The sequence below is a fragment of the Neopsephotus bourkii genome, unplaced genomic scaffold (genome assembly GCF_033783945.1).
Source record: "Neopsephotus bourkii isolate Nb327-2 ecotype Australia unplaced genomic scaffold, CSIRO-AGI_Nbou_v1 NB_1624, whole genome shotgun sequence".
Classification (NCBI taxonomy): domain Eukaryota; kingdom Metazoa; phylum Chordata; class Aves; order Psittaciformes; family Psittacidae; genus Neopsephotus; species Neopsephotus bourkii.
Window position 1 is genome coordinate 6,705,873 of NW_026902099.1, and position 25,256 is coordinate 6,731,128.

Consider the following 25,256-nt stretch of genomic DNA (forward strand, 5'->3'; position numbering starts at 1 on the left):
TTCTTTGAAGACTGCTCCATGCATTTGGAGACAGATGGGGTATTTTTGAACTGAGGTCAGAAGAGGCCTCTGAGGGATAGACACCTTGGGTTGCAAGGAGCCATTTTTAATTACTGCAGCCTAAACAAACAATTTCCAGTTGAAGGTCAGGAAAAGAAGGAGGTGCGTTAAGGCTGAAAATCCCTTGGTTAGAATTGCTTTTCTTGATACCTTTCCTGATCAGAGATCTATTAGTCCAGACACTCACATGAAACAAAAATTAGGGGGAAGGCTTTAAAAGGACTGATTTAGCATGTAGACCAGAGCTGAGGGAAAGTACATCAGAAAGGCAAAGCTGGTTACATAGAAGGAACAGAAGCAAGGGCAAGAGGCTCTTGATTAGGTGCATTTTAAAGAGAATGATGGAAAAGCAAATGAGGTAAGACCTGTTCTAGAGAGAGAAGCGATCATGAATTTGTCCCTCTTCTCCATGCAAATCATAGCTAAACATCTCGAACACTGACTGGTGCAGTGAAACAGTAAAACTGGCCCCCTTGATGCCCAGGACAAGGATCTGCCATGCCAGCTCCCAAGATTAAATGATAGCCAGTGTATGGAAGTTTTATGGATGGCCCACGTAACATATATGGCCCCTACAGGGAATAGCTGGTCATAATCAGAACTCATGGCTATGGTCTGTTTTTTACGGAGCTATGAAAACACATCTTACAAAGTCTGTCTCACTGGTGCTGCAAAGGCTGATGTAACCACTGTTGAATTTCTGCCTTCTTGGAGAGCACATCAATCTGGTGCAGCTGCTTGTGTCAGATTTGATGAGAAACAGAGACCAAATGATATCTCTGCTATCAAACATTGTTCCCAAACCGATAGGAGTCCCTACCCCAGAGCATGCCTGAATCAGTGCCAGGGCATTTAATTACTGCTGGCCAATGTTGCCCATGGGGTGGGCATGCCATGGAATTGGGTTGCTGTGGAACACTCGTGAGTCACACCCAAATAGCAGAGAAAATTAAATCTCAGCATTGCAAGGGTTCAATTGCAGTCCAAGCAGGGTAAAAAAGAAGGAATAGTTTTTCCTACCAGCAAAAAGGGTACTGCCTTTGCCTCTTTTCACACAACCACCAGCCCTGGACGTGCCCTGCTCCCATCACCACATACTCAGCTCCACAAGAGGAGAATTCAATGTTGTGGCTCCAAACCTTGGGAGTCAAGAGACTTGCGTTCAATTCCTAGCTGTGCTATAAGATGATACGGGTTACACAGCTCCCTTTCTGTGTCTATCTCACCTTATATTCCATTTAAAATGAAGTCTTGCCTCTCTTGCCTCTATCCAGTTCACAGATGCCTTGAAAGCATTAAGATGCTTTCTCATAATGCTGCAATACCTTTAGCATCCAGGGGGCGGGGGGCAAGTCTTCAATAAATAAACTACTTCAATGCTGAAGGACAGAAAAGCTTTGGATGGGATGAGGCCCTCTCTCTGGCTACCAAACAACAAAAAGGGCCCAGATGTATTGTTTAAAAGACAAAACAATAATATATTTTTTAGCTTACCTAATGATATTCTAAGGACTAGTTCATTACCTTTTAAACAGTTGGAGCAATGCTCTGTCCTAGAGCTGAATGCTTTAATGCCACAGGCAATGTAACTATTGCCTGAGGCATGTATAAAGTCTTAAATATAAACCTTGGCCCACGAACTAAAATTACTAATGGAATTTGGCTCTAGCCACAGAAAGGGTTTAAAATCTCCTGTCTAAAGCCCTATTTGATCATGTTTCCTTTGCTGGTTGCAGTATACTGTATCAGATACATGACTACCCAGATTCTTGTGTTGTGGTTACTGTATTCACCAAAATTACATCTATTAAAGACTTATTAAGCCCATATTTCTATTTAGGAATTCCCAAATAGAAGTATCAGTTGATAGGTTACACACCATACATGCATTTAGCCTGGTATGTCCAGGATGTGTTGGCCAGTGGAGCCTCGACAGCAGACAGCCGTGCTGGGTTCACTGGGCACTCTGTGCTCAGGCCATGCCTGGAGGCACCAGTCACCCTGGGTATCTCTCAGGGGCCAGGCCTGGCCTGGATGCCAGACACTTAGCCGTTTGTCACAAGTTCTTTTTCATCCTCGTGAAAACCTTTGGCAAAAAACCCCAGAAAACACGTCTTGGAAACCCAGATGAACAGTAGCCCCAGTGAGAGCAGAAGCAGCAATTAAGCCTTCTGTTCAACCTTCTACATGTCCCAGACCAGTCATATCCATTCCTTCCATTTGCTTCTGTAAATCTGTTGTGAGGAAAGACAGACCCACAAAGGACAGTTGAACAGAGCCTTGGGAGACATGGTTTAGTGTGAGGTGTCCCTGCACATAACAGGGGTTTGGAACTGGATGATCTTAAGGTCCTTTCCAACCCTAACTATACTATGATTCTATGACTGATACAGCTGCCTTTGGAAGTGGAATTTACACCTCTGACTGAGGTGTTAATAAGTTACATGTGACAATAACATCTGGCAAATAAGGGGAAGTTCTGAAGAACAGGCAAAGCCAGTTCAGGGAGCAAGACAGAAGGATGCTTGAGCTGATGTTGGTTGGTGCAAATGTGTATCTGAGTGTGGTAACCAGCATATCTCTTAAATATCATGTTTAGCTAAACTCTGACTATGTTCTATGTAATCCTGACATCCATCAACTGAAATATATTCATTTACGGAGACTGGTTTGTTGGGATATTTTTCCCCCAGGAAAGAAGGGATGGTAGAGCAGAAAAGGCAGGAAATGTAATCCGCTTCTAATAATCAGATGTGATTTAATGTAGAGGTGCAGAAGCATACTGCCAAGTGCATCACAGCGTGACTGAGGGTGTCGTTTAGTCTGGTGGAGAACTGATCTATCAAAACTGGTGAGATCCATTATTAAAGTTACAACATTGTAACATTTCTCAATCGAGGGAATATGCTGCCCGATTTCCTGGTTTCTCTGTCAGAATCTAGTTTTTCTTTAAAACAGCCTACTTAAAAGTCCCTCAAGTTTTGCCAGGCTTTGAACATGCAGTACTGGCACACATATCAGTCATACCTGGGAGGAAATACTTCGCAAAAACAGCTAAAGAGAATCATGTGTTTGGAGAATTTCATAATAGGACCATGATCTTCAAAGCACAAAACGTGCTACGTTCTGGGCCAACTACATGACAAAGACCTGCACTCAGTGGTTTAATTTTCTTTGCCAAGATAAATTAGACCTTTGCTTTCTTTTATAAATAAACTAGTGCCATAAGGTGAGAGCATCAGTTGTATTTATCATCTTCATTGGGAAGTCCATCATGAAAATTCGTCTTTTATCCTTTCATCCTTTATTCATCTGAATTCCCATTTAGAGGGTACTGTCCTACATAATTATTACAGCATCCTTATTCTGATTTTAGTTTATATTTGGGTAGCAGACTGTTGTGCTGAAACACAATCTTTAATGTACTAGTTCTGAAGAAAAATTTGTTCCCATAAAAGAACTATTCACAACCAGTATGAGAATGTTGTAAATGAATATGAAACACAAACAGCTCTTTAGCTAGTAAAAAAAGTGAGGAAATGAGTCAAATTACAGATTGTATGCAGTTATTTTTACAAACTATTCTAAATGTATCCCTTTTCCATACAGATCATATTCTTTATATAGGATATAGTTCTTGAGAATTCGTGGAAGTGGAAACTTCTTCATGGATGACAGTTGCTGCAGTCTCTTTAACCCCAAGAGCTTACGTATTTTCAGGCGACAGAGATGTTTCAATGGGCGAGGATTGTCTAAAAAAGTGACAGAAATAAATGGTGGGAATTAACAGGGATTTTAAGACAGTTAGCAATCTCAAAACATGCTCTAGTAAAATCAGTAGCACAATCTAGTATCTTGGGGCATTATGATTTTGCCACTTCTGAATAAAATACAATTCTTGTCACTTCAGAATTGTGATGATACACAAAGCTGATATTAACCAAACTTCTTCTGTCAGCTAACTGCTTAGCATTATTGTCTCACTTTGGGAAATGTCTCACTTTTGGAAATATGTACACTGCACTGTCTCCGGTGCACCCATGACACCATCCATTTAATCATTGAAGCAGCAGGGCCAGACCTTCCCATGCTCAGGCCTGCTGAGTCTTCTAAACAAATACCTCTTACCAGAATTTACCTCAGTCAGAGCACTCAGTCTAATTTAGCCTTCCTGAGCATAACAAAAACTTTCACCATACTTGGAATATCAGTAGTTAAGACTACCAAAGTATTTGGATGTTCCTGTGACACTAACAAAAAGGAGTTCCTCTGCAGGCCAATGTAAAATACTGAAGCAAAATTAAATACAGGATACCAGTCTTAAACCTAAATATTTTTTACAATCTTAAGTTAAATCAAATTCTATTTAAAATTAAAAAGAAAAAGAGGTCAAAATTAATGCAAACAAAGAGAACATTTAATACATGCTTCAAAAGATTTCTTTAAGTTATAGAGGGTATAACTTATCTCTGGTACCACCAATAGTGGAAGGTCCAGGCTAATGTGTAGAAATCCAAAACTAAAGGATATGTAAGAAATATTATTCAATCACATTATTAGCAATGACAACTTTAGATGTCTATCATGTAAATCAGAATTAGGAAATGATGGTACAGAGACTGTAACGGAACACTCATTAACACCACCTGTCATCCTGAACATAACCATGCTCTTACAATAATTCTTCAATGATTAATAGACTTGGGAGACCAAGGGAGCACAAAGGATGGAAGTGCGAGCAATATTCCTCAAGAAAAAGAGCTGTGCCCCATAGCTGTGCAATGGCTAGTGTCACATGGGTTAATAAGGTGTTTGAGAAGTACCTCAGTAATCTGGCCTAACTAAAAAGGCTTCCTACACAGCTGCAATCTGTCTCAAGAACTGGATGACAAGCACAACCTGGCTCTTGGCTAGTAAATATTTGGACTGCTAAAACACTTTGGATGAATGTGACCCGACTTCAGCAATTAAAAGTCTCCTATAATAGAACATTATTAACTGGAAGTTATATATTTACCCAATATCTGACGGATCTCTGTCCACTCTTTCTGTGTTTCTAAGACAAACTTAATTTTTGTGCATAGAGGAACATAATCCATGTAGTCTACAAAAACACGAACCACTTTTCCTGCTAGATGTTTCATCCAAGGAACAGCAATAAAATCACAGAACTGAAAGGAAGAACATAAGTCATAAGTTCAAAATCTGTGCAGAATGCCAAAATTACACATTTTCAAGCAGTTACACAAGCTAATTTAAACAAAGTATTAGCAAAGACTTAACAGTCATGAACCGATGCCTCTGTACATTACTTTAAAAGTAATTTTTTTTCTTCCATCCTTAACCTTTGTGATCCCTTAATTCATCTGGACAGGCCTGAAGGTCAATAATTACTATAACATTGCTATAATTTGCAGCACTGTTTTGTTCAACAGCAATACCTCTTTGGAAATACATCCACCCCACTGGTTTAGGATAGAACAGAATTTCCAGAACCCTGCCTCAAAATTTCTTAAAACATCCTTCCTAAAGCTCTAATATAAGAACCCCAATCTAAAATCAACCTATGTACATAATTTTCTCTACCTCAGAGTAGGAAATGCAAATGGTTGTTTTATTTTAAGGGTGTTTTAAAAAAGGATTTTGCCAGTATGTTAATCTTAAATCTGCACAGTAATCTGCAATGTTTAAAGATGACTAATGGAAAGAGCAAAGTGAAGAGAAGGAAGAAAATTATGTATTTACTTGATTATCCTTTATTACAGAAGAAGTCCACCCAGGGAGAATCTCTTCCTCGGGAGTTGACCACACAAAAGAATTTCCAAAGATATCTTGATGCATGCAGTCAAAACACATCTCCACATTATATCCATGATTGAGCAACAGCCTCAGCATCACCTCATCATTCAAAGCATACTGAATGGCGCTGGGGAAATGTGTATCATTAACCAACATAAAGTAGCAGTTGACATTTGCTCCGTAAGATAGGAGCAGCTGTACAGTTTCATGGTTGCCAGCTCTCACTGCCACAAGAAGACAGTTTAAAGGATCCTTGTTTGGATTTGCCCCCGCTTTCAGCAGTATTTCAGTACAAAGAACGTCATTATTAGAAACAGCAAAATAAAGTGCAGTTTTTCTTTTGTCACCGTAATTATCTGAAATGTGTTCAGCCAAGAGAGTATTGACATCAAAACCATGTTCAACGAGGAGCTCTAAACAATGTGAGTTCTGGCCATCTGCTGCTGAGTGAACAGGGTTTATTCCACTTTTTTGGATTGCAGTTTGGGATGTGACCGGAATGAGATACTTCAGGGCCCTAAAAAACAGCGAGTAGAACTAGTTAGGCATCAGTTCCCTGAATAACAAAAATTACCCTGATTCAGCTATATGCTAAATTACCAGCTAGACACTTTAAACAAGAATATGCAAACACAGAAAACACCAGTTTTGAACACTATCAAACAGGACCTTGTGTTTAAGTGGTTTTCACTCAGTTCTATGGAGTATGTTTTGCATTTTGCTTTGCTTCTGTTAAAAAGAGCTTGAAAGTTATTTCAAACTAATGCTACCGTAGACATTTCTGAAATATAAATGCAAGTTTATAACATTTGCAAGTTTACCATTCTTCAATGTAACCTTCTGCCACATTGAATATTAAAGAAAATGTGAAGGTCAAGCTCATACTCACAGGTAATGCCCCTCATAAGCTGCTTTGTGTATGGGAAGCAGTCCTGCCTTATTAGGCACATTGCCACTTCCTCCATATTCCAAAAGAAGGGCTATACAGTCTGGATTACCTCCTATGGCTGCTTCAAAAAGTATGGACGCACCATCATCTGCTAAGGCCTGAACATCTCCACCTTGAGAGGACATAATTATGTTCAGAATGATTTGCAGATCATCATATAAATAATCCCAGAGTACTTTCCTCTTCATTTTCAGATGTATTTAAATTAAAATGCTACCAAACCAAGAAATATTTCTTGTGGCAAATTTAAAACTCAAAAGGCAAAACAAGAGTTGGACAGAGAAAAGTTCAAATGCTCACCTGAGTGGGGTCTGCTTTGAACATAAGTGTTACAACTGAGGATTTCAAAAATTCTGGCGTATTTCAAAAATACTTAATTTCATTAACTAATACTAATATAATTCTGCACAGGGGAGGGAGGAAGCGAGAGGGACAGAGGGAAGGAAGGGAATGACAAGAGTAAAGAGAAAGAAAGAAGGGCAAGAGGGGCATGAATAGCAGCAGTAAGGCCTTCCTTGACTGAAATGGATTGGTATCGACTCTGCCACACCTCTCATATGTGTTATGGAAACATGCAAGCATCACTCCAGTCTAGCAGGAACTCTCACATATGCTTAATTTCCTTCCAATAAACCAATCTTCTCATTCATCACTACTCTCTCCTTCCTTTTCCATGATCATGCTAAGACACCCCAGCAACCAGGTAAGACATATGCCCATGCATATCTTTATGAACAAAATGCGTACCTTTATGAATAAGATGCTCCAGCACATCACAGTGACCGTATTCAGCAGCTACACCTAGTGGTGTTACTCCATATGCATCCTTAAGGTTCACATTTCCGCCATTCTTCAGAAGAAGAGCAACAATGTCTTTGCGTCCCTGTTTTGCTGCTTCATGCATTGCTGACCAACGTTTTACACATGGCTGGTGGATACTACAGTTGTGCTTAATCAGAGTGGACACCATTTCAAAAGAGCCCCGTCTTACAGCTTGAATATATTTTAAAAAGGAAGAAAATAATGCATTTTCAGGTATTTTATCTTAAAAGTGAAAGACATCTATCAAGTTCAGAAAGGCTTTTCCTTTTGTACTGATATGAGGAAATTAAAGATTCCCAGTCCTAGAAACCTCGGAATCCAATTTACCGGTAAGTTAGTGGTAATGTCAGCTGCTCAGGAAATCAAGGTAAACCAACTGAAGCTAGAAAATATGTCAGTTGGGAACACGGAGGGCAAAAGCAGCGCCACTTTGATTCTGAGAAAGCAGAAGCAGGTGTATCAAAGGAAAACAACAATGAAAATAACATATTTGAATACCGCTTTTACTTTTAAAGTTGGTGTAAACATTACAGTGTCCTAAAAAACTCTACTTCTACTTGTGGCTTTGTCATCTAGTAACTCTAATCCTAATGTACTCAGTGGCTGCTGTCAGTCAAAGTACAGTTGATATCTGTCATACTTAGAGGCCATGTTCTGTCCTTTTAGGTTCCGTGGTTTTCAAGGGTAACTACACCTGCAAAATTATTTACATATAAAATAGTGATCCTGAATGAGAATCTAATTTTACTTCTGAATATTAGATCTCTCCACTGATTGGTGGGCAACCAAGACAGATCAGCATCACAGGCTTAACAAGTTTAACTCTTGTGAATGTCCCATTATATAGTTAAGAAGGTTTTGAAGAGGCAACGCTCTTTGTTGCTATGAAGTAGAGTATTAACAAATGTACCTGGAAGCAGAAGTCATCCCACTAGACAGAAACTTCTTCAGCAGTTACCTTGTTACTAAAGAGTCCTATGGTCCAGTGATTTAAAATTAAAAGGAGTAACTAAATAATGAGCATCCCCTATTAAAAGTCAAGCATCTTGTCCTCTAGACAAGTTTGAAACGCATGATGCACAGCAATATCTACATCCACATTTTCAGTGCTAAGAGACACAAAACCATAAGAAGCATCACATAAGCAACACCTAACAAACAAACCTCACTTTCATAAGTTTGTATAGAGAAATATCTAGGAAAATAAACTGTCATTATAAGGGGTAAAGACCCTTTCATTAGTTCTAGTTAACTCCTTGCAGCACTCATTAAAAACAAAGGCTACAAATAGCTTTGAAGTTTCATAGTCTAACAGTTCCTAAAAAGAACTTAATGCAAAGTTAAGTGCCAAGTGCAAGGTCCTACACCTGGGTCGGAGCAATCCCAGGCACAGCTACAGGTTGGGCAGAGAAGAGATTCAGAGCAGCCCTGCAGAGAAGGACTTGGGGGTGCTGGTCAATGAGAAAATGAACACGAGCCGGCTTCAGTGTGCGCTCGCAGCCCAGAAAGCCAACCATATCCTGGGCTGCATCAAAAGGAGTCTGACCAGCAGGTCGAAGGAGGTGATCCTGCCCCTCTACTCTGCTCTCGTGAGACCTCACTTGGAGTATTGCGTGCAGTTCTGGTGTCCTCAACATAAAAACGACATGGAAATGTTGGAACAAGTCCAGAGGAGGGCCACGAGGATGATCAGGGGACTGGACCACCTCCCATATGAAGATAGGCTGAGAAAGTTGGGGCTGTTCAGCCTGGACAAGAGAAGGCTGCGTGTAGACCTCATAGCAGCCTTCCAGTATCTGAAAGGGGCCTATAAGGATGCTGGGGATGGACCCTTCATTAGGGACTGCAGTGACAGGACAAGGGGTAATGGGTTAAAACTTAACACAGGGGAAGTTTAGATTGGATATAAGGAAGAAATTCTTTACTGTAAGGGTGGTGAGGCACTGGAATGGGTTGCCCAGGGAAGTTGTGAATGCTCCATCCCTGGCAATGTTCAAGGCCGGGTGAGATGGTTTAGTGTGAGGTGTTCCTGCTCATGGCAGGGGGTTGGAAATAGATGATCTTAAGGTCCTTTCCAACCCTAACTATTCCATGATTCTATGATTTTAAAGCAAGACATTGCAGAGGAATCTTCTAGAAATGCCTCTGGCCCTTAAAATGTTAATACAGTAATTGCATCTGACAAGTCAACAAAAATTTGGAGAACTGAGTATTTTAATACTGATAATTGTATTATAGATTGCACTTTCTAATATTGCATTAATTTTGTAGATTGAGTCTCTTTAGGAGGAATTAGAAGCTAATATAGCTAAATTACTCACATACAGTAAAGCTCATTTAAGTCTACCAATAGCATAAAATCTTCCAAAGGAATTCTCTTTCTTTGTATTGGGGTATTATTTAGAAATGCAGTTGAAACTTATTTTCACTGAAAGAGGGGAGGGAAGTGACACGGAAGATTCTGAAACTGAAAGTACTTGCCTACTCTGGAAGAAATCACCTGATTAAACAAAAAATCTTCAATAACCTCCAGACCTCCACAAAAGTACATTTAGGCTAACGCATCTGCTAATTCTTATACTGTACTTGTACCTTAAGAAGGTCAAACAGGACCAAAGGTTGGTAAAGGTTTTATAGCACCTGAAGGTAGAGATAAGGTTCCTTTACAAAAAAATAGGTCCTGTTTTCTTAGGAGCAGCTCAGCAATCACTTAAAGCATAAAGGGCATCTAAGGTGACCTCAGTGATCACCTGAAGCACAATGAGTGCTGAACTGAATGCTGGGTACATTTCACCATGTGCCGGGCATTTAGTTTCATCTAAAATGATGACCAGCATCTAAACCACACAAGCCCACAGGAGTTCTAGGGTGAGTACTTGGCAGATGGGTAGCACTGCCATTCGCTCTGATTAAACCCAGGGAGAAGAGACAATTACCAATAAGCAGTGGAGTTTCTCCTTTGTCATTTGTGGTATTGGGCCAAACACCCTTTTCCAACAACGTTCGGACATTCTCCACGAAGCCAGCTTTTGCTGCCAAAGTTAATGGTGTTTCTCCATCACATGTTTTGTATTCCCACATTGCTTTATAAGATGCTAGATTAAGAACGTGAGAAAAAGTAAGACAAAACTAAAGCACAAGGCTGTTAACACATACACATATACTAGAAATCCTTAAATGCTAAGTCTTTATGAAAATTACTTGCAATTGTGTTTAACTTAGCCTAACTAGCACTGACAAACGTACTGAACAGTAATTTTGTTCTGTAGGTTTCTGAATAAAACATTAAAAACAATCCAAGTTCTTTGTAGATGCAAATTAATGCAACTTTCCCATAAAGAAAATTTGCCCAAGTACTTAAACAATATAAGCAAGATGCTCCATGAAGGATTTGATTATACTTCGTTTATTGAGAAGTTCTAACCTGTTGTCTTGGATGGCTATTTATTGCTCTATGAGTCTTTGGTGCTTCCCTTATATTGTGGGATACTTTCACTTTACTCACCATCTAGAATGGTTTCAAGTATTTGCTGAATCGGCTGAACTGCAGCCTCATGCAGTGGAAACCACCCTCTTTCATCAGCTTCATCCAAAGCATATTTCTGTTTCACTAGTTCTTGGAGCCCAAATACTTCACCTTAAAAAAAATCCAACAGATAAATGAGATGCAATTGGGAAAATAATATACAGAAAGCTTATTTTTGCAAAGGGACTATTTTGGTTTAGGGTTTTTACCTTGCTTTATGGCTGTTACAATTTTCCTATTTTCCTCACTAGGTGGTACAAAACTATCCAAAAAAAAGAGCAGAAAATAGAAAATGTAATGAAAAAGTAGATGCATTCTAATATTTGTTCAGTATTTCCCATTAGGTTCTCATCTCAGCTAACTTTCCTTTGAATATATCAGCTACAAACTTGATTAGGCTTGTGGCCTCCCAAGTTAAACTTGTTCTGTGGTCCTTCAAAGTATCTAAACTGCTCAAGTGCACAATTCCTGCGGAGGACTGATCTGATAAAATTCCTAATTTGGTGAAGAATACTGACATGGACTAAAATCTGCATTTGCCCCACACTACAAAAATGATCCCACAGATTCAGAAACCTTAAGACAGGAAACGAGAATGTGACGGTGTCAGAATGTCAATATTCACTAAAGAAGAGTTTGATGATCTCAGTGGAAAAATGGTACCATTTTCCATGGAAAAGACTTGCAAAAATTTTAGCAATACCATTTAAGCCTCCATGAGATGGGATTTAATTATTGGTGCCTGCTAGCTCTTTGATCTATTCTGGTGGTAAGAGCATATTAAAAAGATAGATCAGATCTAATAAAAAAGAAAAAGCAGCCAAACAACCCAGTGGCTCTGCAGAAAGCCTTCAGTGAAAAGGGAGATTCCAGTCCTACAACAGCCCAATGAGGACCCAGACCTTCATGAGAACCCACAGGCAATGGGGAAACGTTAACAGTCCCCCATGACTTACAGTTCTACATCCTTCTATTTTAAAAAGAACAATCTACAAAATGTATTTATGGAATTATTGCTAAAGAACTATTAAGACAAAGTTTAGCTTTATTTAACACACTTTTCATAAGAAGGTAAATGGCCTGAAAAGCAAAGTATTAGTTTAGCCAAGTGAGTATCACTTCCCAAAGCTCTCATCATGCTACGTAGCCCAGCTAAGCCCTACATTTCCTAATTACAGGAACCACTCTTAACCATAACCATGTATGAACCCCCACTGAAACACCCCTGTGGCGTTTTCATTGTTGTTCTAGTTTGGACTAAATACTAATGTCTCAAAATGTTCTTTAAAATATGGCATAATCTCTAACATATTGAATGGACAGTACCTGTCATTATAGCTGGAAGACACTGGTGGTTTGGCCCCATTTGATTCTTGGATGCTAAGCTGTATGGCATACTCAGTGAGCAGGTCTTCAACCAAATCTTCTCTTTCATCCATTATTTTCTATGGTGAGCTATAATAATGAGCTATTTTGAAATACACACAAAAATATACTGCTAAGTATCATACCTTGTTTAAGGTACTTTTTGTAATAAATAAGGTGTCTCCATAAATGTCTTTTAATTTAATAATGGTTTTGTGAGTTTATTCCCTGGTCTAGCAGCGAGTGCCGCTGCCCACGGCAGCAGGGGGTAGAACTAGGTGATCTTTAAGGTTCCTTTCAACCCAAACCATTCTAGGATTCTATTTTTAAATGTTAAAATTCCCATTTAAAGATGGTGAACCCTGGAAACATTTAGCACTAGACATGCCATTTAGGAAAAGCTCTATTGTTCACACACTGCATTTATCACCTACAGACAAATACTGGAAAATTTGTGAACCATAAAAAGGAACTTTTCCTCTTTGAAACCTGTGGTCATCAAGCCAGTGAATATATGTTGTCTACAGGAGCATGAACAATGAATAGTAAACACAGTTATCACCTCAGAAACGATTCCTGTCAAACACAAGCATTCACAAATTCATGAACATAAACACAAACACATATACATTTAAAAATTACAGACAGAAAAATAAAAGCACTCAAATTGTTTGAGAATTATTAACTACAAACATGCCTGGATGTAGCTACCTAGGTTTTTACTATCGGGCTTAAGGTTTTGCCAATTTTTCTGTTTTATTCAATCTTAGTAGATTCAATCTTAGTTTGTCCTTTAATTAGGCAGAGGACATCAGATGTTGAATTATTTTTAAGTTTTAAACTACTACTCCCACAGTTTACATGCACTGTACCTATCCTACAGAACACTTACCATTGCCAAATTGTTGAACACATACTAAACAATTATATTAAGCATCTGTTGTATGTTTCTGATGGAATAAGGGTAATTTTGCAATTAGAGAAGGAACACTGGAAATTATTTAGAGGCCATTTTCTGAAAATTATCTTCAAGGTAAAGTGCTAACCAGTTTTCTTTTTAGGCTAATTTCTGCATTGTTCCAGCAAATAGTAAGCCAATCAAAGTACCACAGCAAATACTATAATCCCATCCACAAACACTTTACTACTTAGAGTATTACAATAAAGCCTGCAAACCAAAATTAAATTAGTAAGGACTGACTCAGAATTTAAGGGTCTCCTGGGATTCAGATTTCACATAATGCAGCTTCCAACTTCTTGCATGGCCCAGGTTTTTAACTGCAAGGATGGACTATCTGAAGGAAAGTGGAAAAAATCTCGACTTCCATCCCATTTTCTTTGCAGGAAAAAATATACAATTTTGGTCTTGACTGACACTTCTGTCTGCAAAAACCTTCCACAAATAACAATAAATATTCATGGACACATTTTCTTTTGGGGCTTAGAAGAATAGACCTTTATATTGTTCAGGAAAGACAATGATTCTCTGAAGAGTTCTCTGCTCCCTCCTTTGGTGTCTCTAACCAAGGCTTCACCATAACAGTGACAAAGAAGATTTTACACATAAGTATGACTGGTGAACTTGTCAACACAATGCAGGCACAGGTATCAGAATCTTTCACATATTACCTAATGTTAAATCCACTCCACATCATACTAACTCTGGAAAGTTCTTGAAGTTATCTTCTGGCATACTGAAGTTTAGGCAGAACTTCTCATGCAAAAAAGGCTTCTGAAATTACTGAGACTACTGACTGACTGCCATCCTGTTGGGCAGGATGCTTGTTTAGTTTTAATGTAATTTCCTTTATTCGAAAGTAAGGTATTCCATGCCAAACTTCCAAGGTGTAACACAAACCACAGCAACTTGAACATGCTACACAAAACAACGCAGCCGACCATCATGTTTTTGGGAATGCTATCACAAGTTTCTTACTAACCAGAATGTAAAATTCTCATAATCAGTATGGCCATGAAACTGAGCCTCTCTTCCTCCTCCTTTTTTGGCAATGAACTTCACCAACAGGCAGGAGAATTCTAAGTCAAGTTCTGTTGTGCATTTATCTTCACATTTCTATAAATATTTTTCTAATTCTGATGGCATCTTAAAGCTTCCATCATTCTGACAAACCTTTTAGAAAGCAAAGATAGAATCCCTCTTAGTCTTGCAGATTTAGAAACGTATCTCATCTACAACCTCTTCTCGTCATCAGCTAAAAGGGAAGTACGTATCCATTAGGATAGTGCTCCTAATGAGACTAACCAGTTAATTTACATAAGAGAATTCCTTAAAGAAAACCACATAACATTTATTATCTCTTGCTTCCTCCACAACAGCTTAAAGGCAAAGAGAAGCTACCTCCCCTTTCTTCACACCTTACATTTTGAAACCCCTCCATTTGAAGACTTCATACCACTGCTGAAACTCTTCAAGCACTTTTAATGAATCATGGTCACCCTGTAAGATCCACATGGATGGACACTTGTGCCCCACAATCCCTACTGAAGTTGCTGTCCTTAGGAGAACTGAGACTGAAAATTATGTTACAGCTCATCGTATTATATCTGCCCTAGAGCCTGAACCAAAAAGACTCCTGAAGACTTAGACCCACACATGGAAAAGTGTCTGAAAAAGAGTCTGGTTTGGTCTATTACAGTATCTATATGGTTTAGTCCTGTGAGGTGATCAATACCCTCCAATGTTACTAATTCCAAAGAGAGGTAAGTACACAGAACATCTTGCAGTATAGTTGTTTTGTGAGAAAATCCTTTTATTTCTGGAAAAATATGTATTGCCTTTCTACCTCCACTTTCTCTCCAAAAGATCAGAGGAAGAAATCAGCTTACAGGTCTTCATGGAAATGTTTTTTTCCTCTGGTCATGTAACCTCTATACTTGTTTGGTCAGTCATCTCCTGCAGTGCTGTATTCCCCAGATGGATTATGCTACAGGCAACATTAAGCTCTGCTTGAACACAGACTTAACCAGAAAGGTCTCAGATGAGCAGTGTTTCAGAACTGTTGTGTGCACTGCTTTCAAACTATCTTATTGCACAAGAAATATATTATAAAACAAGAAAGTTAGTAAGGTATCAAGTGGCTGTGACAAGGTAGAGTAAGTATAAGGCAAAGAGCTCATCACAGCACAAGTTCTGAACACATTGCTATGGGTCTATACATGCTTCAAGAGCCTGACTTACAATATCACTGGTGGTAACATACTGTGTTGAGGTGACAAGGTCCGACTGAGGAGTGGATGTTCCACTAGGATCACAGTGGAATATAACAGCGTGGCTGGTACACTGAGCAGCAGCAGAGACATCCCCGCTCCACTACATGATGTGGCAACGAAAAAGCTAAAAATCTCAGCAGCAAGACCTTCTTCCATTTACGTATGGAAGCTTTGCGGTTTCCAGAACCAGTCACTAGATCACAAAACCCAACTGCAAATGCTTACTCTAAACAACTTTTGTTTTCTGTATTACCAAAAACATTTTCCTTAAGTAACACTGAATAGTCTGATATTTTTTCCATTTATGCCTGAAAAATTCTATATACTTCTTGCTGGTTTTCTTAAAAAATAAAAGGGTTTGCTCTCTTAAGTTACTGTTTTTTCATAGAAATAAATCTGACCTACTTGCTAATCATGGAAGTTGCATCTTTCCTTGGAAAGCAGTCATCACTTCTAAACACACAGGCATAAAGTTAAAAGTTATGCGAGTGTTAATGTTATTCTAATTTCTTATCCTTAAAATAAACTAGACAAACCTAGCTTTGCTCTCTATAAATAGAGGGCCCTTAGGCATGCAAAGAGGTTATTCATAGCAACAAAATAATTAATAGCAATCTAAATTTGGACTCAATCTATTAAATACTACAGTTTTAGGCTCTTTCTCTGTTAGTCTAATTGGCGAGCATACCATATATTCTCACCTTTGCAACCCATTACCTTGCCACTGTTACTTTGGGGCCTGCTTTTTGAACAGCCAGGAATGGTGCCCTGCAAGCTGATGGGTCCTGTGATACTTCTAAAATTAAATACGCAGTTGCTAGATAAATTAAGGTCTGACCTTGTGCAACTGTAACATAAGCAGACTTGACCCACAGGAAAGTATTACACATGACTTCTCTACAATCTTGACAAATGTAACACGAGGTCTGGATTATCTGTGCCCTCATTGGCTCAACAACTCTCATTAATAAATTATTTGCCAACTTAGTCTCAAGGGCTACATTAAAAAAATCTGTAGCGTATTTACATAAATTAAATCACATCTCTGAAGACTGAGCCTTTCACTAGTTGTAGACTCCACCATATTACACCACAAAACACTGATCTCTGAAGCTGAGAGGATGCAAAGATTCAGTGACAGACAATTACTGTGCTTATTTTACCAGATTTAAGAACTTGAAATTGGGCAAAGAAGCAGGAGGCACAGCACCACAATGATGAAAAAGCAGAATAACCCCAAATTAACATCAATAGCAGCAGTACCCAGCAAGTTCAGTCACATGCATGGGATGAGGAAGACGATGGACACTTATCACGGATGCAACACCTCTGCCTTGTTTTCGTTTTAACCAATTATTTACTATCTTTACCAAAATCAACAGACAACAAGGAAATGTAACAAACTGAAACAACAAACTTACAACTTATCTTTAATTCTTCTGATGAAATTAAATTGTACGCTGTGATCCCTTCCGTGCCCTATGAGTCACCTGCAGTTACAGACCCATAAAACTGTAAGCTTAACTAAGGCACTACATGCATCTCATTTTCGGACACAAGATAAATAAAAACATTTAATGATGATAAATAATACTGCAGCTTCTGACAGGGCAACTGTTTGTGGAACTTCCTACTGTGGACTGATTTAATGAACTATCTCATCAACATGGCTTAGTATTTTTTACTACCTGTACTAGGACATGGTAAGGACACCTACGTGCTTTGTTTGCCTAAGCAGAGTTAGAACTATTGTTTGAATGACGCTGAGATCACCAGGCAGCGAACAATTTGTCCTGTGGTCGATTAGTATCATCTGGTTGGACCCTCACAGAGAAGGGTACAGTGCAGAAATAATCCAATAAAGGCAGAAATGTTTAAAAAATGTCATTTTGATAGGAAACAGGGATTCTCAGTGTCTTGGAAAGAAACTCCAGGTCTCTCTGATACAATCTCAAAGAATGCCTGGAAGTGGAGATGCACAAACCTGAAATTCTGATATAACCTGTATTAGTAATTTTGCTTAAGTTACAGAATGGCAGCAGTATGTGTCTTATTAAAAAACCAGCTTTCAGGGAAAACTCCATGGCATTCTGAAACTTGTTTTGCTGGGTTTGCTTAGCAGTGGTGGAAAACATTAGCTCAAGAGCAGGGCAAAGGGATTCTGAAGAAATATTTGTCCAAATAAATACTATGTAAACTTACAACACAGTTATTATCAATATTTCTCATCATGCAAAATTCACCCTTTAAATCAGCAGCTAGGCCATAATTATACACCTTAACAGAACAGCTGGATCTTCAAATGAATGTCACGTTTATATCTACCATTATTTTTTTTCTCCCATTCTATCTCATGTCCCTTAACTAATTTGTCTTTTTTCCCTTAAGCATTTCATACTTTTTTTGCTTTATTAACTGAGCAATTGCCTATCTGCCGTATTCTATTACAGTAATCTTTATTTTTGATTCTGTAGCTAATTAACCACTTAACACATTTTCTTAGTCAAATTTCACAGCTGAAGCTCATAGAAGGTATATGCACGCATCTGCTTATTAAATAAATTCCAGAACACTTCTGTGTATTCTCTGAGGTAGAAAATTACCAACCTCAGGAAGACCTGACTGATGAACAGATGCATACAAGCCTTTAGTATAGTAACTCTGCAAAAAATATGTAACATTCTAATTGCTTATAAGCTTCTACATGGTATCTAAAGACACTTATTCCCAGGAATAAAAATTCCTACTGTGGCACACTGCATCACTTATCAGTAATATTTTTTACATCACAGAAAACTTGAATTCATGTACTAGAAACTTTTGCAAACCCTAACATGTATTTCATGAAAGAACGTCAGAAACTGAAAACTTATTCCAATCACATGTATTACACCAAAATCCACCGTGAGTGGACATAAACATCTTTATTTCCAAGCATACATCACACAAAACTGCTCTGAGCAGCAACCAAACATATTTCTGACACTTTAAAGGCTCGACATAGTTGTTTGACCCACAAAACGGAGCTCTGAAATAAAGTCTGAAGCTTGGACACTGCAAAATATTTTGGAAAATAAATCCAAAGCTATGAATCTGTTAGCACTGAGAACTCATTATGGCAGTTAACTATCACTTGGCAAAAGTCAGTTGATTTCACCTGCTGTCACCACCCAAACACATCAAACAAAATTACACTGCATCTTTATTAGAAACGTGCTAAAAATCTAAATGCAAGACACCACACATTCGACTTCTGTACAATGCATTTCCAGAACAGCTCTTTCAATGGATTATTTGTCATTTAGAAAATTTTAACTTCTGCACACTGACCAAAAGCTGTCTTGAGAATTTTCACGCCGACCACTATAAGTAAACATGTTCTGATTTAACAGGGATAACCAGATCTGTGATTCTTCTCAGCGCAGCAAAACACAAACTGCAACGTACTGCTACTGCAGACCTTGCCCACCAAGAAGCACTGAGTTACAAACCCCGACCTGTCTTTGGGTCGGACAGCCGCCCCCAACAAAGGCCGAGCACGGCCCCGACCTGCGACAGATTCAAGAACAGGACCCGAAAGCAGGCCTGGCTTCTCCGCCACACCTAGCCAGGCCGCCTACAGAGACAGCCCGGCCTCACAAAGAGTGACACCGCCTCGCCTCCCCTCCCCGCCCCGCCACTCCACAGCGAAGGCCCATCCGCCTGCCCCCCAAGCGGCCACCCCACCACCGGCACGGCCCGGTTCTCTTCAGCGGGCGAGGCCGCCCCGCACCGGCCCGAGCAGAAACCCCGCCACCGAAGAGCCAGGCACTTCACCCACCACCATGCGCTTGCGCCCCACCCCCCAGCCCGGCGCTTACGTCACCGCAGTGGCACAAACCGCATGCGCGTTTCGTACGCTCCGCTCTGCTTAGGTCGCTGCTCACCGGAACTGGGGCTGGCGCAGCAGCAGCGCATGCGCAGAACGGCGTCCTTCGCCGCGTCCTCTAACTGGTCCCCCACAGGCCGCCCAGCGCCCTATGCGCGCATGCGCCCGGCTGACCCGGTGTCCGGCGGTGGAGGGCGGAACGGGGCGTTTCGCGCAGCGCGGCTATGGCGGGGGCGCTGAGGAAGGTGAGGCGCCGTGCCGGGCGGGCGGACGGGCAGCCTGCTCTGCAGTGGGGGTCTGTCCCTGAGGAGCGGCGGGCGAGAGAGAGCCGGGCGCCCCGCGAGGGCAGGGCTGAGGGGAGCATAAGGCCCGGTTCCGCGGGGTACGCGGGTCAGGCGCCGGGTGCTCGTATGGCAGCAGCGACAGTTACCGGAGGGGCGGGTCCGAGGAAGGAGGCGGGTAAACGAGCTCGCCCCGCCGGGGAGGCTGCTAGCAGCCGCCTTGTCCTGTGAGGACTCCTGCTGCTCACTCTCCCGCCCTGTCAAAGCACTGCAAAGCGTATGGGATCCCGTGTGCGTAGGGTGATGCGGAGACTCGTGTCATGGAGTGGTCCCCGTCAGGTGTATATTGAGCTAAAACAGAATCATCGGGTAGCACGGAAATGGATGCTTAGGTATACTAAATGTGTTCATGCTCTGTGTGCAGACCACTGGACTTGTAGGATTGGCCGTAGCTGAAAACCCTCATGAGGTACGTCATGTGGCTTGTTATGTATTTGATGGAACTTGTCAGCAAAATGAAGGCTTTTGGGTACATATTTCTGCAGTAGGTACACTGTGTAGCATAAAGCAGTCACAATTTACCATAATTCCAAAGTGAGAGGGAAATGAATTCTCAGAAGTTTAATTGATACCATTAGGAGTTTATTTTATACATTTGCTTTTTGTTGCATGTGCTAATTTTCTAAAACCTCCTTGGTGTACATAGTTTTATGAAGTAGTATTTGATTTCTCTAATCTTTAAGGCAGTATTTCTCAGGTAGTTTTTCAGAAACTGATGTTCAGGCAGATTTTTTTTTAAGTATGGTTAATATTAGAAACACAGATTTTATTGCTTCCATTTTGCATCAAATGTACTACAGATTGCAACTTGTTTTTTTTTTTTTTTTCTTTGAGGACTCTGAGAGTCCTAACTTTTCAGTCCTGATAAATCCCAGTCTTAACCAAGACGCAGTTCTGTGGTTCAGACTTACTTACTTTGTTAATCCCACTTTTCTGCATACTATGTTGATACTATTCTGAATACTATAACCCTCTATATTTGTGTATAGTTAGATAGCTAGTAGGTTAAGTAGGACAAGTTAAGTAATCCTAGTTGTGTAATTTAACCATGTCTTGTCATCACTTCAGCGCCTGCGAATGCTGTACACGAAAATCCTTGGTGTCCTGCAGAACATTCCCAAAGATGCAGCATACAGGAAATACACTGAACAGATTATAAATGAGCGGTTTAATTTGGTGCAAACGGTAAGTACGGTGCTGGTTCATAAATGTTACGCATGAAAACATTTTTAGGATGAGAAGAATAATTTTCCAAATGACTGGCTCTTTTCAGGAGTATATATACCCTTCAGGTAACAATTCAGAAATAATTGAAGACTTGAGGTTTATTTTTGTTACTGACTAGAACATTTTCATGGTATATTAAAAAGAATTGTTAATTTCTTTCTGATTTTTTTTTGTGAAAATTAGAAGAAAACATAATTTTTAAGATAAAGTTTTAGGAACAGTGGTAATTTCCACACACTTGCACAAAAATGCATGTGTTCTTAACAGTGTAGGATCTTAGCAAAATCACAGAATCACAGAATGGTTTGGGTTGGAAGGGACTTTAAAAGTTCTTCTAGTTACAACCCCCTGCCATAGGCAGGCACACCTCCCACTAGATAGGGTTGCTGAAATCCCAGTCCTTGCCTTTGACACTTTAAACTGCTTTTTGGTACATCAAACTATGCAATACTGGAACTATGTTTTTAAGATGGTAATTGGAAGGTTGCATATCCTTTTATAAAAAGCTAGATCAAAATTGTCTTTCAAGATACATACTGAAGCCCTGAGCTGCTAATTATTCTTGGGATGTCATTAGATTGTACTTGGTTTTTTTTATATTTATCACTGAGAGTTTAATGTTTGATTTCCAATAAGAAAAGTGTGTGAGATTTCTTTGATAATGTAAAATGGTAGAAGTTAGCTAATTTGGTGCAAGGTTTGGGGAAGATTAGAGCGTGATCTGGTTAAACTATTGTTTTCAAAGTTTATCTGGGCTTTCTACTTCTCAGTAAGTAGACATGTCATACAGACATTTATTTATGTGTATTTGAATACACAGGAGACTGACGTGCAAAAGCTACAGGAGAAACTGAATAGTGGTCACATAGAAGAAGTCATTTTACAGGTAAAGTGGGAAAATTGGAAGGTTAGATACAAAAGGGAGCTGTGGTTTTCAGTGTTCTTTTGGCTAAGCTTCAGTCAGAAAATCAAGTTTTCCATATCTTCATTTGTGGCAAAACAATCAAACAGAAAAAAAAATCTAAAAATCAATTCTCATGTGATTGGGATGACCATGCTGAAAACTAACACAGTTAGCATGTGTTTACTGTTATGCTTACATTTGTACTGTGGTGTACCTACACTGGTTCTTACAGAGTCTTAAATCAGCGGAAAGGGCAGAAGGCGACTGAATAATATTGGGGAATGATCCAGATAAATTGGAAAGTATCATGAAGTTATCACTGGGAATGCCTTGGTGAACAGACTGTCTGGTATTTGGGGGTGATTCAATATGGTTTTTAGAAACAAAACCCAAAACACACAGTTCCTTTTGATAGTCTGTAACTGTGATAGGTAGTGACATCACCTAGGTAATGAAGTAGAGATAATTTAATGCTTTGTCAGTTGTACAGAATTTAAGAATTTGTATATGGTGTTTATTAACAGGCTGAAAGTGAGCTTTCTCTGGCAAGAAAAATGATGCAGTGGAAACCATGGGAGCCTCTAGTTGAAGAACCTCCTTCTGACCAGTGGAGATGGCCAATCTGATTTTCAAAATGGTGTAAGCTCTTGAAAGTAGAAAAAAGTTAATTATTAATCTATTATTTCTGACAGTTGTCCTTAAATTAAATATAATAACTTCATAAAAACATGTTTCATCCCAATGTCTTTTTATATTTAGCAATCTAAAGACTGCTTCCAATTTCTTGGGAAAATGGTTTTTGGAAATTTCTTTCCAGTTGTTATACAACCTTTGGTTTATTTTCTTTAGTAATTTATTATTAACAGGGTATTTGTGCCTTTTTATTTTTGTAATCTGCATCTGTATGTTAACAAATACTGATATTACAGGCCATTTGAAATCCGAATCCAAGTTGTAGAAAAGTATGATCCTGCCCTTCTTTCCCGCCTTGGGTTGTGCATTTTTGCCAGCCACTGCCAGTGTCTGACCAGACAAATTCCGAGATCAGGATCTGGTGTCTGCCCACATCAATGGCAATTCTGTCTCAGGGGAAGCTCTGGAAAGACGCAAGAGTGTATGGGCAAGGGGAGAAGGAAGGCTGCCCCTGAAGGTGAGGGCATGAACAGGTTTGTTGGTTAGCTGGTAGGTTACCATGCTTGGCATCATACACATTGCACAGACTTTACTATTGGGGTCTTACAAAGGCTTGGTATATAAACGTATACTTTATAGATGTATACTATTGATTCAGACCTTGAATATTATGTAGTAAAGGAAGTAAAACAGACGATCTTTCTTGATATATCTGGCTAGGTTCTTTCAAGCATTTAAATGGAAACAGTGACAGCCTCTCCTGATTGTTTACACATTTCAGCTTATAAACTCCAATTAAAATATCCAGACTGGATCAGAGGGATTGTATGAGTTTGGCTTTACTCATAGGTTTTTTTCAGTAGTAGTAACAAAGTTCTTACAAGTTTAAAGAGAAGGAATATAGCTGTATGACAGAAATCTGCGGTTGATTAAACGTTTACAATAATGACACTGCACTACGTAACATGTAACATAGCTGGTTTTCATAGTCATTAGGCCTATAAGTGTACCTGTGACATCATTATTATTAATTAATTGCGTCTTTACATAGTATTTCATATACTCAGGGTATTAGAGGAGTAGGACAGTGGAATTAAAAAAACGGGAAGTATACCTAGGGTATTGACTTTAGCAACTGTTTTCACTGCATTCTTTAGCATTGTTTATTTCAACTATTATTACTATCATTACAAAAGGTTTTAGATTTTGAAGACTGGTGTCGTGGTTTAAGCTCAGTTGTAAATCAGCCAGGCAGTCCGCACTCACTCCCCCCACTTTCCTCCCCCAGCTCCCAGAGGGATAGGGAGGAGAATCGAAAGAATGTAACTCTCACGGGTTGAGATAAGAGCAGTCCAGTAACTAAGGTGTAACACAAACCACTGCTGCTACCACCAATAATAGTAATGATAAGGGAAATAACAAGGGAGGAGAATACAATACCACCTGCCAACTGATACCCAGCCCGACCAAGTAGTGAACTAGCCCTTCCGGATAATTCTCAGTTTACCTCCTGGGTATGATGTGCTGTGGTGTGGAATACCTCTTTGGCTAGTTTGGGTCAGGTGCCCTGTCTCTGCTTCCTCCTGGCTTCCCCTCCTTCCTGGCAGAGCATGAGACTCAGTCCTTGGTCAGACTAAACATTTGAGCAGTCTAAAAACATCGGTATTATCAGCGCTGTTCCCAGGCTGAAAGTCAAAACCACAGCACTGCACCAGCTTACTAAGGAGAAAAAATGACTGCTACTGCTGAACCCAGGACAACTGAAAAAGCGGAAAGTATTTTGCTTCACATTTTCGTTTTGAAGGGTTTTCAGTCTTCAAAAGGGTAGAAGCTGGTCTCTTCTGAGATAAAACCACTAGATGGCATTCCAGAAGAGGAGTTTGATAAAGTTAACATGCACAGTTTTCACATGAGAAATATTAAAGGATTACAAGCTTGGAATGAGGGTGAACGATGTCCGGTGAGAAACGAAGGTGAGTGGGTGTAGTTATAAGTATTGAGCTGATGTGGGAAGAAGCAAAATAAAAAATAAAATACTCCAAAGTGTAGTATTAATGGTGCTGGCATGCAGTACTTGAGGGGGGTGGAAAAATAAGTTGCCAGAAGTGGTAACAATTGTTGGAACTCTTTCATAACTGAGACGTTAGCTGAACTCTCTCCTTGTGCGGTTATTTTCTCCACTTCTAAAGCTGTATTTGTTGCATGACTTTCAATAGCTCTCCAGTAAGCTCATGAATTTGTTGCAAGGGAAAGGAAGTATTTTTCTTGGCCTATTGCTGCTGAAATTTGTCTTTTAAAAATCTCGTCTTTTAAAACTGAGTTTCACTGATCAAAAGTGTACTTGCACCTTCCCCCTTTCACAGATGTACAAATATGTCCTCAATACAGGCCATAATGGAAGTTATTCACTAACTTGAGCGGATTTTTTTTTTTCCCAGAGTATTCCCTAATGTATATTCTCAGTGATTTTTCTGATGTATGAGTGTTTGTTTCACATGACTCAAAATAAGATCATTCTCTAAATCTTTCTA

General features: G+C 39.6%; 2 protein-coding genes across 9 annotated transcripts; one reads left to right on the top strand and one right to left on the bottom strand.

Annotated features, from left to right (window-relative positions):
• Nucleotides 1–3,626: 3,626 nt before the first annotated feature.
• On the bottom strand, nucleotides 3,627–19,640 carry ASB15 (ankyrin repeat and SOCS box containing 15). Of its 6 annotated transcripts, none has more exons than XM_061372970.1 (10): nucleotides 19,613–19,640; nucleotides 12,483–12,624; nucleotides 11,366–11,418; nucleotides 11,136–11,267; nucleotides 10,567–10,725; nucleotides 7,556–7,801; nucleotides 6,749–6,920; nucleotides 5,806–6,376; nucleotides 5,078–5,231; nucleotides 3,627–3,812 (listed from the first exon to the last, which is right to left on the bottom strand). In XM_061372970.1, exons 2-10 carry the CDS (start codon nucleotides 12,593–12,595, stop codon nucleotides 3,640–3,642), a joined length of 1,773 nt encoding a protein of 590 aa, XP_061228954.1. In that variant the 5' UTR covers nucleotides 12,596–12,624; nucleotides 19,613–19,640; the 3' UTR covers nucleotides 3,627–3,639. The 6 variants fall into 6 exon arrangements, with proteins under 6 accessions (XP_061228954.1, XP_061228956.1, XP_061228955.1 ...); XM_061372972.1 differs by having other exon boundaries at nucleotides 12,483–12,611; nucleotides 19,613–19,631; XM_061372971.1 differs by lacking the exon at nucleotides 19,613–19,640 and adding an exon at nucleotides 16,454–17,508 and having other exon boundaries at nucleotides 12,483–12,611.
• Nucleotides 19,641–19,764: 124 nt separating this feature from the next.
• Nucleotides 19,765–22,821, top strand: NDUFA5 (NADH:ubiquinone oxidoreductase subunit A5). 3 transcript variants are annotated; one of them, XM_061372974.1, is made up of 5 exons: nucleotides 19,765–19,865; nucleotides 20,326–20,370; nucleotides 21,030–21,146; nucleotides 22,009–22,074; nucleotides 22,617–22,821. In XM_061372974.1, exons 1-5 carry the CDS (start codon nucleotides 19,845–19,847, stop codon nucleotides 22,716–22,718), a joined length of 351 nt encoding a protein of 116 aa, XP_061228958.1. In that variant the 5' UTR covers nucleotides 19,765–19,844; the 3' UTR covers nucleotides 22,719–22,821. The 3 variants fall into 3 exon arrangements, with proteins under 3 accessions (XP_061228958.1, XP_061228960.1, XP_061228959.1); XM_061372975.1 differs by lacking the exon at nucleotides 19,765–19,865 and adding an exon at nucleotides 20,166–20,192; XM_061372976.1 differs by lacking the exon at nucleotides 22,009–22,074.
• Nucleotides 22,822–25,256: the final 2,435 nt, after the last annotated feature.